Raw genomic sequence first — 26,250 nt, 5'->3', positions numbered from 1 at the left:
GCTATGAAAAGTGATTTCCTCTAATGAGCAACAACTAATTAAAGCCTGTGTGTTAAAGTAAATGCCTCCCAATTTTATCCCTTCAGAGGCAGCCTCCTCTGAACGCTCTCAGCTTTGTCCCAGACATGGTAGCCCGTGTTCAATTTTGGAGTGCAATATGTGGGACTGAATCTGATTTAAACGTTGCCAGCTCGCTCTAGAAAATTCCTAATACACTATGAAGTGCTAAGACATTTGCAATAGTCTGGCTTCTCTAGTGCAAGTAGATAGTCGCCCTTGTTCATCAACAATGTGTTTAGATATCAACTTATTTTAAATTTCTTTTGGGGCAGACACACACACATTATATATAATGCCTATATATACACACATATATACATAGAGACATTATATATTATTAATGCATATATATAATTTATATATACACACACACACACACACACATATATATATAAAATCCACCATCTTCTGGTGGAAAAAGAGGAAAGGCGGTTAATGTGTGTGTATATATAATGTCTATAAATTATATATAGATGTATATGTATATGTTAGGTATATATATTATATACATAAAATGTATATATACATTTTATATATTAACACTGATGTGTATATAAAATGTATATACATTATATACATATTAATGTTAATGTGCATATGTACAGTTGTGTGTGTATATATATATATATATACACACACACATTAACCCCCTTTCCTCTCTTTTCACCAGAAGATGGTGGATTATGGATCATCTGCAGGCCATGTAATTACCCCCTACAGAATAGTCAGAGAGAATCAGATCAAGTGATAGAATAGACTTAATCGTCATCATTTTCATCCTAAGTACTTAACGTCCTGGCTTGCAGGAACTCTGTGTTTACTGTGGAGGAGTGTGTACATGTGCTGCCATTTTAAAGATGGCAAGAGTGAGGCCTGAAAAATGAAGTAATTTCCATAGGCTGAGCAGTTTGTAACGGTGGGAATCGAACCTGATGCTCTTGACTCTCTGTTCCAGCACTCTACACTGGTCCAAGCTGTTTCCAAACACATTGGAGACAGTAAATATTTAGGGTTCTCTGGTCTTCTTGCCTCCATCTTTGATCATTTCTGTTGTTTTGGAGAGCTGAAGGCATCTGTAAGGAACCAAATCTTATAAACTCAGTGCCTAAGTTTTGCCCCTGAGATGCTGTAACTTACAGGTAACAGCGCTGAATTGAAACTAATAGCCCAGCATGGCTCACTGCAGTGTTCTGAACTTACCTACAGATGCGCTGTGGTGTTACTTACGGAGATGACAGATTTAGTGTAGCTCAGCTTAATAAAATAGCATTTATGGGAATATCTGCGCAATTAGAGCACACTTCAGCCAACGTGGCATCATACACATTCCCCTCTACTTGGGACACTGTTCTGTGGAGACTGACATGAGCCCTGGGCAGTTGAAGAGCATTTGGGATACAGGGAAGGTACCCTAAAAAGGATTAGGAGAAACTTCCCAGCTTTTAGGAGATAATTCTCCTTCATGCCCTATTCCACTTTTGATGGAATATCTCCATGACAAGTGCCTATGTTGTATCAGGGTGTTCTAGGTCCTGAGCAGTCTCTGGAGACAAGTAGGTACAGTTGAACTTAGCCAAGCAAACACTCATTTTTCACCTCTCTGATCCTGCACATGTTTCTTCACCTCCCTGGGCCTCCCTTTCCTCATCTCTAAAATCTGAGAGTTGGGTTAATAATCTCCAAAAGGCTAGAATTAGAAGTTTGTTTCTTCGGGGTTGTTCACTCCACAATCTAGGGTGAAAGCAAAGTGTTCAGTCAGCATGACTTGGGGGAATCATCTCTGCATTTCACAGCTCTGAACTCCGCCTAACCCCTGTCTGCCTCCCACTCCCACTAGCAGATATTACCTAGAACTGCCTGAAGTCACTGAGTTCCCAGACACAGAATGTAATAGGATTGGGATTGTGCCCTCGAAGTCTTGTCTTTCTTGAAAATGTCTATGGTAGTTTTCTATCGGGTCTCCGTAAAATGGTCATGAGCCTAAAATTACCATTGAGGCAAATAGTTGATGGATTATTTGACTCCACTGAGTAACTTGCCAGATGGTTTTAGAGCCATGTAGACATAGTCTCGGTCAAAACTGTTGAAAGCATTTGTGTAGGCAAGCCCAGCCTCAGTTAGTGTCACAATGACCAGCTGGGAAGTGAAAAATGTAACCAAACAATGGACTGCTTTCTTTTAATCAAGCCAAATAACCAGTTTTACTGATTTTCTTTTCCCACTGACTTAATTGTTTTTGCAACTGATGTGACTCACTTCACAGATTGTTTCCAAATCATGCGGGCGCAGCTCGAGTTGCAGAGCCTTGTGGTTACTCTTCCTTCCACCCCAGTGAGGTGGGAGTCGAGAAGTCCAGTGACTCACCACAGGCTACCAGCCATGTGATGGCGCTTCATCACATCATCCTTCTGCGTGCCCAGCACTTTGCTGCGGACATGGAAATAAACAGATGCTATGAGATAGCAACACACACACACACACACACACGCACGCACGCACACACACTATATCAAGAAAGTATGGTCAAGACGCTGTAAAACTCAAAGGGCTAGGCATCTTGAAACTTTGTAAATAGCCATTAACCCAGGACAAATTGGGCTCATTAATAAAGAAAAATGCCAATTTCATTGATTTGCCTGTCTTACAGTTCACTTGCTTCTCTTCTCTGTGTGACAAGCTCCACCTCCAATCATCCTGCACTCTCTAACAGACAGACTAGAAACTAGCACTGGCCTGAATCAGCTCTGTGGAGCCCAAACTGGAATGCATCTGATCCAACTTTGTGGAATGGGGTAGGAGTGTAGTTGGGAGCTTAACTGAGCAGATAAACTGGTCAGTAAGTCACAGAAGCCATACCTAAAGGGGTCATCAATGCAAGAAGCACCTGAAATGGTTATAGGCTGTGAGAGTCTGTAAGCGCCAAGACTTAGGAGAGGATGAATATAAGGAATCAAATGCTGAAATGGGTGAGCAAAAGTCCTACAGTGGGTCCTACAAAATGCCTGAGAGAGGCAGCTGTTGATGGTGGCTAGTTTCCTACCAGCTCCAGGGCCTCTGGCTGAGGGCAAGCCAATCCCGAGATAGCAGAGACATGGCACTATTATTTTGCAAAATGCTTTCTATCAAATTGTTTCTACTAAAGCTAAATATACCCATGCCCTATGATTCTGGCAATTTCACTGTTAACTACATAGAAATATATGTGTATAACCACTAAATGACCTGTTAAAGTGATTAGAACAGCATTATTCATATAACCCCAATCCAGAAACAGCCCTAATGTTTCTCAACACTGGAACCGATAATTGCGATTTACTTAGAAGTAGGATAATACGCAGCAATGAAAAAGAACAAACTGTTGCTTACAAACATATTATTAAGCAAAAAAGAGGTAGATACAACATAATGTACTGTGTATGCGTCCATTTATATAAAGTTCCAAAACAGTCAAAATGAATCTATGGTGATTGAAGTCAAGTGATCACTTTTGGAGACAAAGGTAGAAGTTAGTGGCTGGAATGGGGTCCAGCGGAGTGCTGGGAATTTTCTATTTCTTGATCTGGGTGGGAGTTATGCTGGTGTATTTACTTTTTGTATATATTGTAATCACATACAAATATTTATATTAATAAAAATTTTAGGCAGGTTATAAAAACGGGGACAGGCAAAGTAGACACTGGGGTATAAAAGTCCTCTGTCACCAGGTGCATTTCTCATGGGAATAAGCATGACTGCACTGACCTATTATGTAGATTTTGTCTTGCCTAGTGTCTGAGGGTGTTCAGTCTGTGTCATCATGTCAGAACTTAGCTGAAAAACTGAAGACTGAGGGGAGAACAATCTGATGTCCATGCCCTTCACCTAGAGAGGAATGCCCAGAAAGGAGTGGTTGTGGCAGGGAAGGTGAAAGTGCAAGTGCATGCTTGGGATAGTAGGGAGAGTATAAAGGGGTATAGAAGCAGGGGGAGGCAGGGACCACTGGCTTCTCACATCTGGACTCTGAAACCACCATCTGATGCAACACTTCTCAGAAGCACCCATGCTAATCACCACCAGCTGACACCCCCAGCCACATCTGCACCACCCCAGCTAATCACTGCCCACAATTGCCTACACCTGTCTTCCCCTCCTGCCCGCCCCTGCCACCTGCCTGCCTGCCACTTTCAGTCCTCACGCTAAATCAATAACAAAGTCCTCTGAGGGCTGCCTAGCTTCTCTGTTGATGCCCCCTCCCCTTAAACCCACTTCCCCTCCTACCCTCTCCAAGCCTGATCCATCTGCCCAAGCTCAGATCTGCTTCAACAGGACTGGCAGGGTGGCTCTGGTTGCAGACAGCATGGCTCTCCCTGTCCTTAGCAGCTGCCGATGCTGCAGTTTAAGAATCACCATGTCTGGAGAAAGTCCATTAAAAGACAGTAGCAATGTATATTGTGCAGTGACCCTCTGGGCACCCTATTCCACCTTGTTAATGATCTCTTTGAAATAGCCAAGGCTATGAAGGGAGATGTGGTTCAGAGGTCCCCAGGACTGTGTTGTTAGGACACAGCTGCACTTGCTATGTTTGGGCAACACTCAGGAATCACTCTCCTGCTAATGCGGGCAGGTCCTCAGAGACCCACTCAGCCAATTAAAATTCTCTTCAGGAATGTGCTGAATGTCCAGCCACTGGGCAGACCTGTGAATGTTTATCCTGGCAAGGAGAAAGCTAAAGATGTAGCCATCTATTCCACGTGGAGGAACGAATGTTCCAACGGTGAGTCTCATAGCTGTTTCTCTCCTTAGTCAGGACACTCGGGTGAAAGTGACATATTCCAAACACACCCACTGCCTTAACAGAGGTGACACAATCCCCTGTTATCCAGCTGTGACTCTACCACTGCCCTCCCACTCAAGAAAGCAAACTGAAATGCAAGTAAAGCAAGAGAGACGTTATGATAAGCACTCTTTCGAATTTTCTCTATTTACAAAATCACCTTCTCAGATGTGATGTTTTATTATTGGTAACAAATTACTTGCAGTGTACCTCAAAACAGATGAGGCAAACCAGTGTGTTTTGACAAGTAAGCTAAGAACTGTTGCTAGAGAAGCGGAAACCATCAGCTAACCACACTATAAGAAATACATTGGTGGCAGGATATAAGGAAGAACTTCCAGGTAGTAAGACTTGAGCATTCAGTAAGCGCTCAGCAAACATTTAATGAGTGCCTGCTTGGTGCCAGGCTCTTTCCTAGGCTTGGGGCATGATTGCTTATTGCAAGAGTAACTGGAATCTGTGAATATCTTTAAGAAAAATGTTGAAAATCATTTAAAGCAGAGATTTGACAGAAAATGGCCTGGGTTGAAGATATTCCCAAGATATTTAATTCCCATTTCCTTCCATTCCTCTCTGAGCACTTAGGGATGATTTCAGGGCTATAATCAGGTCTCGGCCGTAGAGTATGAGAGTCTAAGAAGCAGCTCTATCATGTGGTTCATAGTCTCACCTGCCTGTACCTGGTCACGAGTTCTGTGAATTCATGGGCTTTGGAGAGGGGGTGAGAAAATGGCTCTTAAACATGATCTGTCTGTGGAGGAAGGATGCCAGTGCCCTGACCACCATGGCCTTACTAATGGGAACAGTGTTATCAAGGGTCCTAAATTGGAAGTTAAGAGACATAGATTCTAGCCCCACTAGAGCATAATAATTTTAGGAAGATATTAAGGGTCCAAGGCCTCACACATCCACCCAACAACAAGGGGCTTCAAGCCACGATGTTGTAGTACATTGCTATTAAAACACAGACCCCTGGAAGCTGGAGAATACCATTACCCTAACTCTCCATGGGGAAATCTGACACTGTACCATTCTGTTCCATCTCATATGTTATGACAAAGTTCTGTCCATTATTTTTAAACCATGAGCATACCTCCAAGCCCACTACCCTTCTGTGATACAGTCTCTGTCCTTTCCAAACTCCCACTCCCTCACATTTAATCATCCAGTTATTTTCCCATTCCAGAACTCTCCTTAATCTCTCAGATTAAGGAGAGGAGCATGTCCTTTCTGGCCTCATTTGTCTCCCTGAGTGTGTGCCCCTGGCCAGTCATTTCACCTGCCCTCAGCCAATCTGGAAGTTCCCACTCTTCTGACCAGTGAGTCCCTTGGTGCCAGAACCCAAACACAGCGCAGGTTCAACCTGCTGCCCTAGCAAACACTGCGGGAGAAAAAAAGTCATGGGCCCACCCACAATCCATAAGGTGAGCTGGACCACCATCTCTTTGGGAACCATTTCCTTAGCTTTAACTAATGTCCCCATCAGAGTTCTTCCAAACCATCCTCATTTTCCTGAATCTCTCCAATCTGCTGCTATCCCCACACCCTTACTGTGTGAGTTGGCTAGGGCTGCTGTAACACATACTGCAGACTGAGTGCCTTAAGCAGCAGAAATTTACTTCCTCACAGTTCTAGAGGCTAGAAGTCCAAGATCAAGATGTTGGCAGAGCTCGTTTCTTCCAAGGGCTCTCTCTTTGTCTAACAGATGGCTGCCTTCTCCTAATGCATGTCTGTGTCCTAATGGCCTCTTCTTATAGGGAGTCCTATTAGATTAAAGCTCATTCACTCATATGCCCTATTTTACCTCAATTTCCTTGTTAAAGGCTCTGTCTCCAAATACAGTCACATTCTGAAGTACTGGGGGTTAGGACTTCAACATATAAATTTGGCAGGGGAGGGATGCAATGTAGCCCATACTACATACCCTTAAATGACAACCTTGCTTTCTGTTTATTGGAAGACAAGAGCCATCTGATTTACCTTCCCCAGTTGCCCTGCTCTTTGCTCCAATGACTCTTTACCAAATTTTCAGATGGCCTCTCTCTTTTCCTCTCTCAACTCCAAGTTAGTTTGAGTAATAGTTTTTCTAGAAAGCTTTACTTAGCCCTTGGAGCAGAGTAAAACATTTCTTCCTCTGCAGTGTCATTGTATTTTGCTTCCAAAATAAAGAAAACTAAGCTCTCTGGAAGGCCTACTGTGTGCTCATCACTGTGCTGGGCACATTAGCACAAATTTCTTGTGTGATTGTTGTAGCAACCCAGGGGAGTGGTGGTTAAAGCTGAGAAAACTGAAGCCCTGGGAATTTACCTTCTCCTGAGTCTCTCAGTCGGTATGTGGGCAGAGGCACTATTGAAAACACCACAAATGTTTCTATCCTAGAATCTAACAATTTTCTAGTGATTCTTTCTACCTCCTTCTCTCCTAGAGGGGAGTGGCCATAACTTGTCCTTTCTTTATGCGAAGTGCCCTGCCACAGAGGAACCCAGTCCATGCTCGTTGAATGGGTGAATGAATGAATCTTCTTTATTAAAACTAAACTTAGGAAAGTCATGTTCTTGATCCCTTCTCCTCTGAGTCCTTCTCCAGACATTTTCCCCATTATCTTGCATCTTTAACATCTTCCTTTCCACTGACTAATTCTCTCCACCTTGGATACATCTTCTCTATTTCTCTTTTACTCTTAATACTTCTCTATGCCTTGATACCTCAAGCTATCAGACTATCACTTTACCTCTCTTTCCCCTCAATCTAATTGAGAGAGAAGCCCTTCTCTCTGGAGATGCTACTTCAGATGGTCTATTGTGAGATGTCGGTATTTTTTAAAGTCACCCAAAGAGCCAGGTTTAGGGACCTCCAATATACGCTCTGGGCCTCCACTTCTTTACCTCATTGACACTTGCAACTGGCTTTCACTGTCACCAACAAAATCGCTCTTGCAGGGTTTTCAAAGACTTTCTAAATTCCACATCCTCCTTGGGCCTCTGCAGCATTCATCTCAGATGGTCACTCTCAGGATCCCTTCACTTTTACCACAACCATCTCTCTGCCCTTCTTATTCTCCGTCTACTGCATTAGTTGCTTGTTCTTTTCCCACCTACCAGATGGAAAATTCTCCAAGGTCTGATTTTCTTCCCTTCTCTCTTTTTTCTCCATATTCTCTCCCCTAGATAATTGTATTTACTTCCCTAATTTCAATTGCCTTGTTCATGTAGATGATTTAGAAATAAATATCTCAAACCCCAGCATCTCTCTAGAGTTCTGGACTCATTTACCTTTTTTTTTTTGGAAGAGCTCCACCTGTATGTCTGTCCTGGGTTCTCCCAAAAGCAAAACTTGAGGCAAGAAGTGGGTGCAGGTAGTTCATATGGGAGGTGATCCCAGCATGTAACAGTGATTGAGCAGGGAGAATTAGTCAGGAGCAGGAAGCACTGATGTGAGAAACATCATCAGGATCAGTGCTGTGGGCAATGGAGCCTCCATTCCACTGGGACCTCCTGAGAAGTTGACAGATGCTTTCAATTGTTCTTCTGAAGGACTGAAGGTGCAGCACTGATCCCATTCCCCATTAGCTGGGAGTCTCCCAGGGCATGATCTTCCCTACACTCAAGCTATTCTGTGGGCAGTCCAAGCAATCTCCTAGGTTTTGAAGAAGGTCCTAGGGCACAATGTGGAAAGAAGCACAGAGAGCCCTCAAGGTGGGATGCAGGTCAAGAGCTGGGTGAGTCTGAGGCCTTGTGAGACTCTCCACTACAGCTGTGCTGCAGTCAGAGGTGGATCAAAGAGAGATTGACACCATCAGCATCCTTTCTCCCAAGTCAACTCAACCAAATATCAAAGCACAAAGCTGCAGTGACTTCTGACTCTTCACTCCTCATCTTAGCATGTAGTTATTAGAACCATGTCCTGCTTATTCCAATCAGACTTGCTCTCCAGCATTGTCCCCTCATGGCTTTCTCATGATTGCCTCAGCACGAGCTTTTAATTGCCATCTTCTGGACTCGTATCTATTAACTTTTATCTCTACTCTCTATCTTGCCCCCTTCCAAACTACCTTACACATAGATGCAAGATTATTCTTCCCAAATATGTTTAAGTATCATAAACTGCTAAGAAATCTTCCATGGTTCCCAACGGATGGCCAAAATGTGTCCAACATCCTTAACCTGGCGTCTGATACCTTCTTTGTTCTGCCACTGTTTCATCAGGGCAAGACTGTTATTCCTATTACCCACCTACCTGTATTTTCTCTCCAGGACTTTTGACTTCTTTAACTACACTACTCTAATTTATTTTTGCATTTACATCTTTATTCTATCCTTTCCCCCTGCATATAATTTTCTAGATGGCCCCATGCACTGAAACCATTCTAATCCCACCTGTCCTTTTAGGCCTATGTGTGTACAATATTTATCTCCTCTATGAAGCCCAAATACACATCTACTTCCTTTCTCCTGAACTCCAAATGCTTAATCTCTTCTTATCTTTTCTTCATTTATTATTATTATTATTATTAGCAACATGGTTGCGTTCGATTTGCCTTTTTCCTAGATAGAGTGTGGCTGGGTCCTTGAGGGTAGGGGTGATAGCTGCATCATCTTTGACTCTTCTGTGGCATCAAGCACAGTGTCATGCACAGTAAATGAAGGGAGAAAAGAAGGCAGGAAAGGAGGAAGAGAAGGAAAAGTAAATCTGATATCACACTGAGAAACAAGCTGCACAGAAGAACAAATACTAGAAGCCAAGTAAGGGCCAGCATATGCTAACCAATTCACCCCTCCAACAGACTCCCACCTCCTTGAAAAGGACTTTATTGTTGCTCATTATCTCACCTGCCCTTGCTGCTGAGCGCCCACCTGGAGTCAAGCACCGTCTGCCTGAGACAGCTGTTTCTGATGTCTGGGTAAAAGTTGTGTAGACTTCAGCTGGGAAGAACTGGCAGGAGGAAGGATACCCTTTCCCAGTTACAGATGGCAGAGGTGAAAAATACATAAAGAAAACATGCCAACTGTTTCCAAACCACCCTTAGGTATGTCAGCACAATGTCCACAACAATTAAGTGAGATGAAAAAAGATATAAGTCAAACATGGTTTTTACTACATAATGTTGAATACTTGGTATCACTAAAGTTGTAGCTACCCCAGACTGTCAGATTGCCTGAATTAGCCAGTATGTTCTTTACTATATATATATGTAGAGAGAGATGGGTTTTAACCAAATCACCAGTGTCTTCCAGCACCATAGCAGGATCAATTGCTTTCCCTAAGTCTTCAGATATCCCAAATGACTGGTTGATTTGGTCAAACATGAGGCTCAACTCACCCATCAGTGACATGACCAACTCACCTGTGACTTTGGCTTGGTGCCGAGTCAGCCTCTGTCACAGACTAGCCACACTTAATTAAATCAGCAGTCAGAAAGATTCCATTGCTTCTCAGTTCCCTGGCCCCATGAATGGCAGAAGGCCAGAAATAGGGCCTGTGGGATTATGCATGAGCGACAGCAAATCACAAACACCTAACTTTTCCTCCTTGCCTCATGTCCCCATTAGAATAGAGACAGGCTTTGATTTTTATTCCCTCAACATGCTTTGCTTAAAAACCAACTGGCCATAGGAAACACTAGAAAGGAGATGGCTATTAGCTTCAGGACTTCCTATTTTCCCTCTTATATCACCTTTCCTCATTTTGGATCACCCATTCCAGCCTCCTGTGCCTGAATGCAGTGTCGCCTACTCTAATGTTAATTTTACAATCATACCTCTCACTCCTTTCCTCCTCCTGTTTTCCTTCCATCCAAACTACCTACTGTGTATTATCATGCATCCATCCTTTCATTTATCCATTTAGAAGATAGACACTGAGCACTTATTACGTGCTCAGATAATGCCCCATTGTGTCGGAGCTGGGATGCACATGGTAATATGCTCCTTTTGAATATAATACCTTAATATAAAAGAGTGGCCCGATGGGTTGGGATTACAGGCACTATGGCAGACCCAGAGATTGAGAGTCACTATATGAGGACAGACAGGACTTTAATGAGTTTCTGAAATCAAAAAAGCAGTTGATCTGTCCTCTGCTCCTTCTTTCTTTGGTTAGAAGCCTGGCCTTTCCCTTGCCATTCAAACAGGACTTTGTGTAACATGAAAAGGATGAAGGTTCCCATTCTCAAGGACATTATGATTGATGGAATTCCTTGACTTACTCACCATTATAAATTCGAATGAAGGACAGGACCCTACAGAAAGTGGATTGGTCTCTTCTTCCCCTTACAGGAAAAGCAAAAAGTACAGTGCTGCCCAGGCCAGCAGTCTCAGCCATAGCATCTGTTCATGGTGTCCTATCTGTCTTGGAACCCAACAAGTCCACCATGTGATTGATGGTGTTCCACTTGATAGGGAACGGAACAAGCAATGATTTGTCATTCACCATGAAGTACTGCTATTTCATCTGCTCCCATTCCCCGGGACGCAGCTCTGGCTGTTTGCTCTATGCATCAATTTATAGTTTACCCTAAGACTAATGATGTTGTGTTTATGAGGCAAGGTGGGGCTTTGTTTTTGTGTTCTACCAGCAGAGGATTACATTACTGATTGATCGCACAAAGTTGTCTGAGGCAAAAACATTTTGAATTGATACCTGGATTTGAACTACAATCAGCTTCCTCGACAATTGCCTCTTGGTGCTGAATAGATAAAGGAGCTGCAGCTTTCTAATAGGGCCTCAAGGAGATTTTGACAATCGCTGTTAGAAGTGAACAGTTTGTTGAGGTGTATGGGAGGCAAATAGATCGTCCAAAGGGCTGGCCTGTGGCTTTCAGGAGCCTGAGGACACGCTCTAAGACCCCACTATTCCAAACAGCTGAAACAGGCAGGAACAGCCTTTTGCTGGTATATGTTTAACAATCAGAGCCTAAGGGGGGTGGGGGTAGGAATAGACCTAATTTGTAGCATTACCAATTTTTCTGGTGTAAATATTCCTACCATGGCCAATTTCAAGCTACCAACGTGATGTCACTGAACACAGATTTGGGAAGGGAGGCATACCATTTGCTCTCATGAGCTGGTACACGGTAGCTCCAACACAGTACTCTAAAAGGACTAGTATTTATTTATTATATACTGTCCTGTTCTAGGAAATTTTTTTTCTAATGAGAAAATTAGGGTCCAGAGAAGGTATGTAAGTTACCCAAGATCACACTACGATAAAGTTGAGTCTTCTCGTGCCATGGCTGCATTCTTTTTGTTATCTCCTGTAGTCTAGAGTGTAGAACTAGCAGGTGGTAGGGCCAGCTGGTTAACCCCAGGGTCTGATTTCAAGGCTATGCCCCTTCCGTACACCATGTTGCTGCTACAAAGAATGGTAGGATTCAGGCGGTCCACTTTTGTCTACGCTTCTGCCATTTAAGCCTGGTCAGTTCTGCTCTTGCCCAACTTGCTTTGGTGGGGAAATTCAAGTCTGCCTCTGTACTCATCTGCTAATTTCTCTCAGCCCTAGTAACTCTAAGGGAAAAGATATAAGTTTTCATGGTGGCTTCTGCCTAGAATCTGGAAAGAGACAAGATGACCCCTAGGAGATCCCAATCATAACAGTCCAAGAAGCCATTTCAACAACAAATTTGCCTGGAAATCTAAATGACTTCCCCTTGGATTTGTTTTCACCCTTTTAATTTTCTATCCAATGTCTTTGCAAGTTCATTTCCTTCCTAAAATTCTGAAGCAAATGAGGCAGTGCTGGTGTAGGGGTGAGCACAGGGCTGGGGCAGTGACCTGCCCTGTGCTCTGTCTGGCAGACTCTGGTGCAGTGCAAAACAGCAGGGCATTAATGGCTATTAATATCCACAGAGGAAGCGCCAAAAGGCCAACCACATAATTACAATTTATTCATCAAATCAACTGGTCTTCAGCTCCTTCCGGCGGCATGTCTTATTGTCCTGGAGTGGGGAGTTTGGGGGCAAGGGGGGAATAAAGAGGAGGATCAGCAGCCCCTTCCCCACCACCCTCCCTCCCCTGCTGTGATGGGAATGGGGGTCAGAACGCAGGGCACTGTGGCTCTCTGAGCACAGAGGTAAACAGGAAGCTCTGGGCACGATCTGGGTGGTAGAGAGCAGTGGTCAAGGAGGGCAGCTGCCAACCAAGGGCAGCAATGCCAGGCTGTTCCACTGCTATCTCCTTTCTTAAGAATTGAGCTCCACAGCTGCAGAAGGCGGCTGTGTGGAGCAAGCAGAGAGGGGATGAGACCAGAGACTCTGTCTGCAATTCTCAGCTCCTGAGAAGTCAGTGGATTTTGGACTGCTCATGAGTCCAAGTAATTTCCCGAGGATGTGTAAAAAAGGAGGTTATCCAGCCACCCTTTCTGGCACTTGCATTTCAGGTTCCTGGGGCACCCTGCTCCTTAATCCCATCCCCTGAGAATGGAGTACTTTGGTTTCTGGGGACTCCAAATCTGGACAGGGATGGTGGGGAAGAGATTAGTGTTGTGTTTTTTCTTTCCCCCTGGTACCAACTTGACTGGCAGCCTGGGCAAAGAAGAGCCCATTCTAAATGCTCCCCGGGGTCCAGAATGGAACTCATTACATCAAACCTGCTGGTAGCCAGCAGCTCTGCTTTGTGAGCTGTGAAACAAATGTTTATCCACCACTCAGTGCGGTTCAAAGCTATTTAAGGAGCTCAGGGTGTTGAGCTGCAGGCAAGAGCTATGTGTGCATGGCCAGCCCTGGCACCGAGTGCAGTGGGCAGATCTGGGGACTGCAGCCTCCAGGCTCTCCGGCTGCAGGACTCAGCTGAGGGTAGAGCAGTCAGAATGAAATGGCCACTTTGTCCTCGTTGCATTTTGTCTTTCATCTCAAGCCCCTTCCTATCCTTTCTCCCATTTCCCTTTCATTTGCCTTCCATGTTTTTATCTTTTCTCTCCTCTCTCTCTCCCCCTTCTGATTTTTTCTTTCTCTCTATGCCTTTCTTTTCTTTAGCCTTTATTCATTCCCCTTTATTCTTTCATTTTCCACTTCTCTTCCCTCGGATAGGCCTGTGGCTCCCTCATTATACTGTAATATGCATTATTCTCTGTCTCAGTGATGTAATCCACAAAATGCATGGAAGAATAAAATAAAGCTAAAGTCTTTACCCGCAAAAAACCACATCTAAGGAAAAGTTGGCACAGTGTGAACCTAATGTGTACTTAGGGAAGGGAGAGAGGTCAGCAACAGAGCATGCCCAGTGTAAGTTCCAGGAGCTTTTCTGGAATGACATAAGGTGCTGATAATTCCCTGTCTATACATGCCAGTGCCTCCACGTGGTAGCATCATGTGCAGTGTTTTTGTTTTTTAAAGAGCTGTGAAGATCACCAGTTATAAGTGAGAAAGCTGCGATCCATGACACTGGTTTCCAGAGTTTGGTGGAGGTGGCTATTGAACTTGTGTATGAGTCACTTCTGTTTTAAGACAAGAGGTATTTGTGAGGATACCCAGAGAGTGCAGATGAATGAGGGAAAGTGAAGTGGCAGTCACCACCAAGGGCACGACATCTACATTTTCAATGATTCCTCATTGAAATGATTCCTCATTCCTTACTTTACAACTATTGTAAAGTAAGTGTTATGTTCTGACTATCTACTACTGCATAACAAACCACCCAAACAGTAGCTTAAAGCAATAACTATCTTTTATTTTGCTCTTAAATCTTGGAGTTGCCTGAGCTTGGCTAGGCAGTTCTTACTTGGGAGGGTCTGTCTTATAGTTGTAGCCAGGGAGTAGCTGGGACTGAATTTACCCTTAAAGCTTCTTCAGTACATGTCTGGAGCTTGGGCTGGAAAGACACAGACAGCTAGGGCTATCGGGCGTCTCACCTGTTGTCTGACGTCTCTCCAGGGTAGCCAGGGATCTCACGCAGCAGCAGAAGGCTCCCAAAGCAGGTATCCCCAGAGAAACCAGCAGAAGCCAAAGGCCTTTCCTAAGCCACCCTTGGAAATTTCATAGCATCCTGTTCACTGCATCCTAATTCTTGAAGTTTGTCACACAGTTTATCTAGGACTTTCAAGGGAGGAGACCTAGATTTTGCCTTTTGTTGGAGGAGTATCAAAGAGTTTGCAGACAGGTTTTAAAACCACCACATGTTGTTCATCTGTTTTTTTTGCCACCCAAGGTTCAGGTAGTTATCCAGCCCTGCTGGGAAGTATTGCAGGGGTTAAACACAGATGTTGTAGCCGGACTGCTGGGCTCAAGTATCATGTTCGTTGTGTATGAGCACTGTGATCTTGGGGAAGTCACTTAATACTTTGAGAATCAGTTTTCTTGTCTGTTCAATGGTGATAATATTCCTGACTCACAAGATTGTTGTAAAGATTAAATTGATATCTATTAAGTACTTAAAATAGAGTCTTACATCTTGTTGGCATTCTACAAGTATTTGCTATTATTATTTTTATTAGATTCCCGTTTTATAGATGAGAAAGCTGAGATGCAGAGAGAGAGAGTACTGATTGGCCTCTGTCACATAACTGGGATTCGAAAACAGTCCCAACAGATTCCAAAAATCCTCTCTGAGTTCCTGATAGCAGCACCTCTTCCCTCCTATACAGAACTGCTCCCAACTTTAAAATCCCTGTAAGTCTAGAATTTGGAATTTATAGGCCCCCAGGCCTTGGAAGAAAGTCCCCCAGGAGCTAAACTCTGGACTTATGATCCACCTTCACTCTAACCATTTAAGTCCAGCCACAAAGAACATGGATGGGGAAAGCAAGGTCCCTACTCTGGCCTTTTATTCACATTTCTGACCCTTAGGGGTTAAAAGGATAGAGATGTAAGAGGAGATGGCCCAAAAATAAAGAAACAGTACCTAATGACATTTGCAGGCAAAGGAAACAATACTGGATCTGACTTCAAAAGGCAGTTTTTTGAGACGTTAAGTTTTGGTCCCTGTCTCTGGAAAGAGAAATGTACTGTGTACCACATGGTTTTTACCAGGACCATGTGAGAGCCTAAGGGTGAAAGTACCTGGTAAACCACTGGGTCCTGGCCACCTGTCAGTCATGAATTGAGCCCAGCAGAGAGCAAGGTGATAGCCTTGGACAACTGCCCTGCTTAAGCTGGGACATGGTCAGAGCAGCCCTGATGTGGGGAGAGGGCTGTCCTTTGGGCTTTCGCAGCCTGGGCTGGCGTCCAGTCATGGTTTCAGATTGCCCATGGGCCTCTTTGACAGGCATGCACACCTGCACTTTCGAAAACACACAGATGTGAATGCACGCAGTCTGCACACTGAAACGTGTCTCCCACGTGCATCTACACATGCATAAACACACACACTGTCTTTGTCTGATGTCCACCGCATGCAGAGGCGCTTCAGATAAACACCTGTTGCCTCCTAGGCCAAAATGAGGGCATGGATGCCCCAACCCTACCCTCTGAGAGCCCAGCATTGCCTGAGGTCCCTGAGGCCCCTGTGGGAGGACAGACCATCTTTCAGCTTCTCGAATGCACAGCTTCTTCTCAGCATCTGCTGCCATGCAGCCTCCGGCCCACACAGCCACAGGAGCCCAGCTCCTGGGTACGCTGCCATGTACTTAAACAGCCTCTTCTTGATCCCTTGTAATCTCCTGGCTTTTCCTCCTCTCTTCCTTTTTCTGCTTCTTCAGCTCCTCTTTTTCGTCCTCTGCCACTGTCTCTCCATGGAAGCCTCCGTAGGGCATTCGAACCCCTCCCCAAGGCCTGAGACAGGAGCCCCTCTTGGTCCCCATGGAAGGGGGCAAGGGAGGAAAGGAGGTGGCGAGAGGGTCTCTGGAGTCTGGGGCACAAGCAAACATCTGAGCTGAAGGAGCGTCCTGCTTCCCAGTTCCAAATCCTGAGATGATAAACTGAAACACCAGAAAGCACAAAGCACAGTAGTTTAAAGGCAGCAACATGCAGGGGGTGGCCTGACCTGGCTCCCTATCCTCACATAGGAGGACGGCCAGAGTGGGTGGGGCTCCCAGGCACACACCCAGAGTGCTGCCTGTTCTCCACCAGGAGGAAGATTTGTTTCTCCCTAAGTGAGGCTCTGGTCCCTCTAGCAGGCACAAAGCTTAGGCTTTGCCATGGGGTGGGAGTGCAGGGAGCGGGATGGATAAAGAGCTGATGATGTCCCTGTCCACAGAGGCATATATATAGCCTAGAGCTGCAGGATCCTGCCTGGGGGAGCCTGAAGCCCACCACTGAGTAACATTTCAGGGTTTTCAAATCAAGTCAACCCTATGGGTTAGCTAGGGCAAGGACCACCACGCCATTTGTTAGATAAGGAAAATGAGACATAGGACTCAGAAGATTCACTACAAAGTCTTGCACCGTGAGGTGGGGGGTGAATGACCATTGACCCATCACCAAACTACTCTCTACACTAACTCTTCATGGCAATTCCTTGAGCTCTTCTCCTTTCCATCCTGGGAAGTCTGCTGGTCAAGGGGCTCAGCCCATAGCTCCTAGGGGTAGAAGAGGGGATCACACTTGGCTCTTGGCTTTTCCTGAGGCCATGCCTGCAAGCCGTTTTCAAGGCTCTGTTGACTTCAGCATTAATGAAATGAGCTCTTTCATCCAGGGCATATGTGTTAGTTTGTTCTCACACTGCTATAAAGACATACCAAGACTGGGTAATTTATAAAGGAAAGAGGTTTAATTGACTCACAGTTCAGTATGGCTGAGGAGGCCTCAGGAAACTTACAGTCATGGCAGAAGGGGAAGGGGAAGCAAGCACTTTTTTCCACCAGGTGACAGGACAGAGAAGAGCAAAGGAGGAACTTCCAAGCACTTATAAAACCATCAGATCTTGTGAGAACTCACTGACTATCACGAGAACAGCGTGGGGGAAAACTGTTCCCATGATCCAATCACCTCCCTCCCTCAACACTTGGGGATTACAATTAGAGACGAGATTTAGGTGGGGACACAGAGCCAAACCATATCAGCATGTGTTTTCTTTCCACTAAGTGTGTTGCATTCACTATCCACTTGGTCCTACCACATTTTTGTGGAACTGCTTCTATTATTATTGCTTTACTTACTATTACTATTATTTCTACAATGCTTCAATAAAAGAAGGCTCATTGAGTTTTGGGAAACTCCTCAGAATCCTAGGAGAAGTATGTGGCTGAGTTGGGCACGGAATGATGGCCCAAAGAGGAGGAATCCCTGCACACCCAACCCAACACACACACACACACACACACACACACACACACACACATTGTTGTTTATGTACTTTGGTCACTCCTTGGCTTACAAGCCAATAGAACTCTCTTTGGATTTCCAGAATTTTAGAAGCTGAATTTTGTCCACAGTTGAGTCATGGCCAGCTCCTAAGAAGCTACATCATTCAGGTCATGGGGCTTGAAAGGCCAGGACAAGCCACCCGTAGCCACCATCCTGCCCCTACAGCACACTTCTGCACATGCACACACACACACACATCCAACACATATTTGCTCTGGACAGGTGGAAAGGCTCTTAGCTCTCTGCTGTCTTTTTCTGTTCTGGGGAATTTGGGCCTAATGAAATGGATACATGAGGAAGGCTAGAGTGTGGGGTAAGAGTAGAAACCTCTGGGAAAACGATATGCCATTTCAGCTTGGGCTTTCCTAGGAATAGCTGGTAGGGGCTTTGGATGTGAATGTGAATCATGTTTCTACTGCTCAGAACCCACTGTGGTCACTGCAGGAGTCTCCAGAAGTTGGCTTTAAGTCTCCTGAGCTCCCCTCTCATGTGCTTAAACTGTGGAAACTCTTTTAATCTCAGACAATAGAGGGAATTCCCCCTTATAAGGTCCCTGGCCGATGGTTATCCAGTCCCTGTTTAAACCCTTCTAGTAACGGGGCTTTCCCTGCCTCATTTCTGACCTATGTATGAGTAGGCATATGCTACTTTCATAACCCTGGCCAATGGTTATACAGTCCCTGTTTAAACCCTTCTAGTAATGGGGCTTTCCCTGCCTCATATCTGACCTATGTATGAGTAGGCATGCATGATGAATGGCTACCAGCTGTTCCTCTGAACTTCTCATCCTGAGACACAAAGGGAAACCCCTCCAAAGTTCCCCCGTCCAAAATTCTCTCCCAGCAGCCTCAGTTATGAGACATCCCACGAAGACACAGTTACAGCTCCACAAGGCTACCTCAGTGTGCAAGGGAAGGACTGGAGAGCAAGCAGAAAGAAGAGAGGGGAGGGGAAGGAAGAGGAAGCAAACCTGCCTCCCTGCCCCTCGATGTCTTTTGCAGATGGAAAATGTTTGGGGTGTGGGGAGGGTGGGAGGTTCTGCCACAGAAGGAGGTTTTGCAGCCTCACATGATAATAAGCAAATATGGATCATCTCCAGGTAGATCACCCCTGCCCACAGGTTCTTCTGGGAAGTGGTACAGTGCATTGGCTGAGTGTGGGCTTGGGAATCACATGACGCAGGCTTGGAGATCCAGCCTTGCAGCTTACTTAGTTCTATAAATTCGCTGAACCTCAGTTGACTTCTCTGAAACATAGAAATAATAATACTACATTATACAGTCATTGAGGATTAAATAAGATAATTAATGTAAAGTGCCAGGCACAGGCTTGGAACATAGAAGGTGCTCCATACATAGTAATTATTATTATTAAGCCCAGAAAGCGCTGTCATTCAGGAATAAAAGACTAAAAATAATGATAATAGCTATGTGCCGTGGCTCACACCTGTAATCCCAGCACTTTGGGAGGCTGAGGCAGGAGGATCACTTAAGGCTAGGAGTTCAGAATCAGTTTGGGAAATATGATGAGAGCCTGTCTCTATAAAAAATAAAAAAATTAGCTGGGGGTGGTGGCATATGCCTGTGGTCCCAGCTATTCAAGAGGCTGACGTGGGAAGATCACTTGACCAGGGAAGGTCAAGGCTGCAGTTAGGTATGATTGTGCCACTGCACTCCAGCCTTGGCAACAGAGCAAGACTGTGTCTCAAGTAATAATAATTAATACTACTAATAATAGCAGCTAACATTTACAAGATGTTTATGATGTACCAAGTATTCTTCTAAGAATTGTATCTGTTAACTGATTCTAATTCTAACAACAACCTTGTGAGGCTGCTACTATTATTTCTGTCATTTTACATATGGAAAAGCTGAGGTGTAGAGAGCTTTAAAAAACCTGCTCAACTGTATACAATGGGTAGAAGGGTACGGTGGGCACTACGTACAGCTGGGCAATATTGGAAAATCCCTTCCTCTCTCTGGGTCTTAGTGACTACTTCTGTAAAGTGGGGAAATCAATCTATTAATATTTCCTGCATTATCATGAGTATTAACTAAAATTGTGGCTAAAAATGGTCAGGCATAATGTCTGGTACCTGGTAGGTGCTCAAATAAATGTGGATGTCCCCTTCAGGGGGTCGTCTCTTCTTTTTCACCTTCTGGGCACTGTTTCTCCATTTCCTGCTGGAATAGAATGCTGTAAGCAGAGAGACACTGCCTTGCAAGGACTTGGAAAGACATGTGACAGGAATCCTCACCCGATCATGAACATAATGAGGGGCAGTGTGCAGGTCTGAGGTGAGGCCCGGCATGCTTCGTTCCTAATTGAGAGAAAGGGAAGGCTTTTATAGTTCAGAAGGCTAGGGAGGCAGGGGGATGGACTAAATGACCCCACAAAGCCCATTCCCTCCTTACTCTGTTCAAAGTGGCACTTTTTCTTCTCCCCACTCCCGCCACAATCCCCACCGTGCAGGCAGCTCTATTTTATCCATGCTGGATCAGCCCTCACTGCATTCTCACCTTTACTGGAAATAAGGAATAAATAAATACAAGGTTCCTGAAACTGTCTCTCTGAAGTTTAAAACAGTACAGTGCAGGCCCCCTTCACCCGCCCAGAAACCCGAGTTCTTGTCTCTCCTTGCCCCCTCCTACTCCTGCTGCTGTCTTCAGCACACATTAAGATTCCTCTCCAAGGGCTGCTGTAAAGGCAGGATGGCAGGGGCGGTGATATAATAACGGACAGCAGGACCCCTGGGCAGGAGATTCCGATAGCCCGTTCACTAAGAAAAGCTCCCAGAGAGAGCAGGGGAAGCCATTGCTTTTCCACCAGCCAGAGCCCGGCTAATTGCCACCGGGGAGAAGGGCAGAGTTCGCGCAGGTAACAGGTGTGCCTTGTCTTAATGAAGACTGACTTGTTTGCCCAGAGCTGCCTGCAGAGGTAAGAGGAGCAGGAGGAGGGACGTGTGCTGCTTGGCTCCACGCTGGACTCCACCAAATTAGAGGAGCTGGTTTTGTCCCCTTTATGACCCACCCTGGGGGTGGACATCTGGGAAGAAGGGGAGATAAATAGTATCCCCAAAATAGTGCTCGCCTAAGAGAATGGTGGCAACTTGATTATTTGTGGGTGGTGTATTCACTTTGCAAGGTATCTCTGGCCTTGTTACTGTCCAGAAAAATTCAATTAGGAGATAGCAAAGACAGTGACGGGACAAGGCAGGGGAGAGATGAGGAAAGGGCAGGGCGAGAGGGAGAGACCATGAGTGTGCTGTGGGAAGGGAAAGGTGGAAGAAGAGAGCTGGGGCATACACAGCTCCGAATGCAAGTCAACAACAAGTATTTATTAATTGTCTATTATTTGCCTGGCACTTTACTGGGCACTGGGGACATGGGGAAGAATAAGCACAGTCCCTGCCCTAAATCTGGCAGGGGATGCTGCCATGTAAACAGACATTGCAGCACAATGTGAGGTGCTGTAGTAGAGTCTGTCGCTGCATGTACAGGGAGAAGAGAAGAGGGAGAAAGATGAAGAGGAAGTCAGGAGGAGTGAAAAAAACAAACAGAAAGCCACATAGAGATCAGAGGACACTTTAAAGGAAACCATGAGGATGAATTTGAGTTCACCTGGTGGGGCAGTATAGGGGCAAAGGAGGTTGAAGGGAGGACATTCCAAGAATAAAAAATCAAAGGAGCAAATGGGCATTGTGTATTCAAGGCAGAGTGGGTGGTCCCTGGGGAGCGAGAGGGGAGCAGAGAGATGCCTCTGCAGAAGTCTCCTGGGACCAGAACATGAAGAACATGAACAATACCCCAAGAAGTAGGGCTTTTGTCCAGGAGACACCCAGGGTTATCAAGCAGCAGTTTTGGGTGCTCCTCTCTTATAGAATTACGCTCTCTCTCCTCTAGGGCCACAGACAATCAAGGGTGGGCAGCAGCAAGTGGGTTTTACGAGGGGCTATTCATCTTTCTTCAGCAGACTTTTGAGTACCTCTCCTTCTTCTTTCCATCTCAGCGTCACATCCTTCCAGTAAGAGACAAAATGATTTCAGATCAGGGCACAACAGATGGAGGCACGAAAGCATAGAAAGATTGGGGGCTTGCCCAGGGGTGCTCAGTGTCTGCTCTGGGTCCAGCTGCCCTGTCCCACTCCTGACTCAATTACTCCATCATCGAGATTTAACTGATGAAAACCATTAATCACTGAACTTGTCAAGGTCGAAAGGATGAAATCCTGGAATGACCAACCAGCAACCAAAACCATGCACATCCTGGATACCTTGCCTAAAGCTCAGCACAACAATGCAAAGCGGGTATCAGTTTCCCATGAGAAAACTAAAGCTCACAGAGATTATGTAACTTACTCATCATCACAGAGCTAGTGAGAAACTGAGTTGGGATTGGAAGCCAGGTATAGTTGACACAATGGCCTGTATTCTGTTTACCATCACTCCTCAGAACAGCGAGAGTTAGGGGAAAGACGGGATGGAGACTGGGTGGAGACGGCATCTCAGAATTGATCCAGTGCCAAGGACTAGAATCTTGTTAATTCCACTCTATGATGTGTTAGAAACAAGGGGGTGGGAGAGGACAACATAGTTGTGTTAGTTTTGTGTTGCCATTTTTTTAAAATCTCTGAGATGTCCCAAAATGTTGACTTTGTAAATTTGTTCAGTGAGGAGGTGGGTAAACACAAGCATTCGGAATGTGAACAGCATCATCCAGCCAGAACGCCCAGCAGGTTTGCAGAGGTAGATGTAAAACACTGCAAACGGCATGCGGGAGCAACCAGCTCTCCCTGTGAGGGAAGTACAGCCTCAGCATGGAACTGGAAGCCCCCTAGAAGGCCATGGCATGCTGAGAGGGAGGAGAGGCACTCTGCCAGGTCTTCCAGCTATCCCTCAGGGCCCTCCCTTCAGGAGGGCAAGGCCATACAGTTCACAGCACACCCATTTCAAGCCTCAATGAGTTCAGTGAAATGCCATCTCCCCAGGTCAGCCTTTTACATTGCACCAGCCCAGTATCCCTGCTCGACTGCAAAGCATTAACTAGGGCCCTGCCTCAATCAAACATGCTGCCATGGTGTGACAGGATGCATTCTGTGTAACGAAAGGCAGAATGTCAAAGACCTGGGGAGGGAGGCTTGCATTCTGTCCAACAGTGCAATGGGAAGCTCAGAAGCTACTGAGCGCCTCGTCATTGGAAGCATCCAAGAAGACATTGGATAGGCATCTACATTGCATAGTGTACTGGAGTCACATTGGTCTGAGCTGGAATTCTGGCTCTACCATTTATTGGCTCAATTTCCTGCAGCCTCAGTTTACCCATTGGAAATGGGGGGAAATAAGGGTATCTATCTCACAGGGTTGTTGTGAGGAGAAGATCATGCATAAAAATGGCTTAGCACAGTGCTCCATAAATGAGAGAGGCAATGATGGTGAAAGTGGTGGCAATGGCGGTGGTGAGTATATAAAGAGGAAGAGGAGAGTGAACACATTCTTGACTCTGAAGGGAGTTTAATGAGGAGCAGTTGCAATGGGCCACTCTGTAGAACTTGCCATTTGGACAGCCCTGCTTCCATATGCAGAGCTAAATAGAGGAGGCTCTGGGAAAGTTATCCCACAATAAAACCCACCCAGCCGAAGCTTCCTACCTTCATTGTGAGTCAGACACATTCTGCCATGCCTAACCCTGCCTATGTTCTCTCCCAGAACTCTGGACAGAGAGATACAATTCAGCCAATTAGAACACTGCTTAATTGCTAGCATTTTGCAAACCACTGCCTTACTGGCTAGAAGGGCAATAATATCAGAAAGACCTCCTGGTGACTTCACAGTTGGGAAAAATAGATGCTCCTAAGTCATCCCTTCTACCCTCCTCTAAGTATCAAACCCCTTCCTCCCCTGGAGAAATTTCTTCTTTCATTTGCTGTAAAGTGACTTCTGCTGAAGTGTGTGTTTTTGAAGTGGAAAATTGAAAGCACACGATTCATTCCAAAAGAAAACTGTTAGTTTACAGCTGAGAAATCACTTTGATATTGGTCCAAAGGGTTGCTTCTTAGGTTTGAGGGGGGCAAATTTGTAACTCCACTTTCTCCCTCTCCAACTACAGAACCACTCCATTGACAGACCAAGAGCCAGAGAAATGAAGATTGAAATAGCACCTTTATTCCTGATAATGTTAAATTAGAGGGTGTGGCTTTTGTCTGACCAGAATGACCTGCTACTCTACTCTTGAGCTGATCTGATCCCCCAAAACTTCAGGCTTCCCCAGTAGGGGCAGAGCCAGTCCCATAAATCTTACCACATGGCTGACAGCAGAGCTTGTGTGTTCTCCCAGGGCAGGCATATACCAAAAGAGAGGGAGAGGGAGGGGAAGAGAGTGAGTCATACATAAACTCAAGTGACAAATCACTCCTAGCTGGGTCAAAAAGGGATCAGAGAGGGGCCAAGTGTGTGGGGTCAGGGAAGTCCCTCTATGTGAAAACTAGAGAAGGAAGGAGATAAAAATTCCCCAGCTTTTTGTTATCTTAACCATCTGGGCTTAATGTTTAACCCCTGGACAACCAGGTATGTGGTCATCCGGCTCCAGGAGGGGATGAGCTAACTATCTGAGCAGGAGGTCGCTCCCCCAGCATCAACCTCTGTTCCTTCCTGTGCCTTCCTAGGACCATCCTAAGACACTGTCGATTTCACTTCCATAAGCCTCTGAGATGAGCCAGAACAGTGTGTTAATAAAATCCAGTCCAAGGCTATGTTGTGTCTAAGACTGCAAGTTCGGAGCCTGTTCTATTTCCAATCCAAATTGATGTCCAGCCACATGGCCCACTAACCTCATCAGAGGTTCTGTAATGAGGTTTAATAGCAGAGTGAAGATACTTCAATAATAAAATGCATAAAGAGCTAATAAAAAATGTATAAAGATTTCTTCAATAATAAATGGGAAAATAAGATGCCCCAAATTCGGATATAAACCCTTCCCATTATCAAATTCCTAGGGAAAAATTTAGAGATTAAAATCCCAAAGAGATTAAAGTCCAAAATCAAAGTATTTAGCCCTTGCAAATTAAAGCCCAAAGAAAGTCCAAATTGCCCAAGTTACATTTAAGTTCAAAGCAGTGGAGATCCTCCCCAGTTCCCCACTCTGCTCGGTCTCAGGCAGCAGCGCTCTTGGTGTCTGAGCAGAGGGAGGAACTCCATGAGCAGCTGGATCCTGAGTTGGCTTCCTCTGGGGTATATGTGTGTACCTCCTCAGCACCTCAGAAATGAGATCATTCAACTCCAGGCCTCTCATGCACTCCCTTTTTTAACAGCCCAAATAATTAATAGCACATTAAAGCTTATCAAAGCTCTCTCCTGACACCAATAAAATTTAGAAAACCAGGCATTCTGAAGCCCCTACAGCAGTTGTCCCAGGCAAAATTATGTTCCCAGCCTCAGTGCTCAGTTTTGCCAGAGACCATAGCAGAGCATCCTGGTACCTGAGGGAAGCAGGAAGCCAGAGATGGCCCCGGTCCAGCCCTAACAGGTTCCCATCAGTGCGTGCCAGTATCCCAGAGTCCATGACTTTTACCCAGCAATCACAGGGTTATTCCTGACACTGTTTTATTAATGCCCTGCTTCTCCCTCCATGGAGAACACCACCATATCCCCACATGCCTGGAATCTCCTCTGCTGGAATTGGCCTCTCCCTGCTGTCACCTCCCAGGCCAGGGCTCAGCACCTGAAATGGCAGAATATTGGCTGCTCCAGCAAGGAGTCAGACTGGGATGGAAATTTCAAAGGAAATATCCAGAAACTGGTTTCACAGCTCAAAACCCTCACTCTTGTCAAGGGTATTAAAAAAAATAAGTGTGTGGGAGATTGACAGGAAGGTATTTGTGAAGAGGGCATCTTTAGAGACAGCTGAGCTGTGAGTTCCACCTACCTAAGGGGAGAGGCAAGTGTAACTGTACCTTATCTCAAGTCTGCTAGGGGGTCTTCAATGGGACCACTCAGACAGCAGACTGTTATGTCCCCTGTAGTGTGGGAGAATGAGTGCCTGACATGTGGCCTTCACCTGTAAAATCTACGTGACAGAAGGGAGGAAAGCAGAGGAGGTGGCACATGGGTGAGTTGCTCTCCCAGTATCTGCTTAGGCAAAGATGCGTA

General features: G+C 45.3%; 2 protein-coding genes across 13 annotated transcripts in view; one reads left to right on the top strand and one right to left on the bottom strand.

Moving 5' to 3' along the window:
• LOC129479696 (uncharacterized) overlaps positions 1-24,811 on the bottom strand; it is an 88,461-nt gene extending 63,650 nt beyond the window's left edge. The window contains exons 1-4 of one of the 6 annotated variants that reach the window (XR_010119800.1): positions 24,404-24,448; positions 20,365-20,427; positions 20,203-20,290; positions 2,322-2,487 (exon numbers count right to left, since the gene is read on the bottom strand). Coding sequence is in view for 3 of the 6 variants with exons in the window: in XM_055273232.2 (XP_055129207.1) it covers positions 18,802-19,353; positions 20,203-20,290; positions 20,365-20,427; positions 24,404-24,408 (708 nt within the window). In the remaining 3 variants the exon portion in view is untranslated. Of the gene's footprint in view, positions 1-989; positions 1,121-2,321; positions 2,488-14,514; positions 16,721-17,490; positions 19,354-20,202; positions 20,291-20,364; positions 20,539-24,403 lie in introns of those variants that run through there. The other 5 variants (XM_055273232.2, XM_055273233.2, XM_055273236.2 and 2 more) reach the window with 5 other exon arrangements.
• The window catches only part of LOC129479692 (uncharacterized), a 317,480-nt gene that overhangs the window by 153,731 nt on the left and 137,499 nt on the right, over positions 1-26,250 (top strand). The window lies entirely within an intron of this gene.

Source organism: Symphalangus syndactylus, chromosome 3 (genome assembly GCF_028878055.3).
Source record: "Symphalangus syndactylus isolate Jambi chromosome 3, NHGRI_mSymSyn1-v2.1_pri, whole genome shotgun sequence".
NCBI classification, from domain to species: Eukaryota; Metazoa; Chordata; class Mammalia; order Primates; family Hylobatidae; genus Symphalangus; species Symphalangus syndactylus.
Note: the sequence above shows the minus strand (reverse complement) of the source record. Positions and strands in the feature narration are given on the sequence as shown.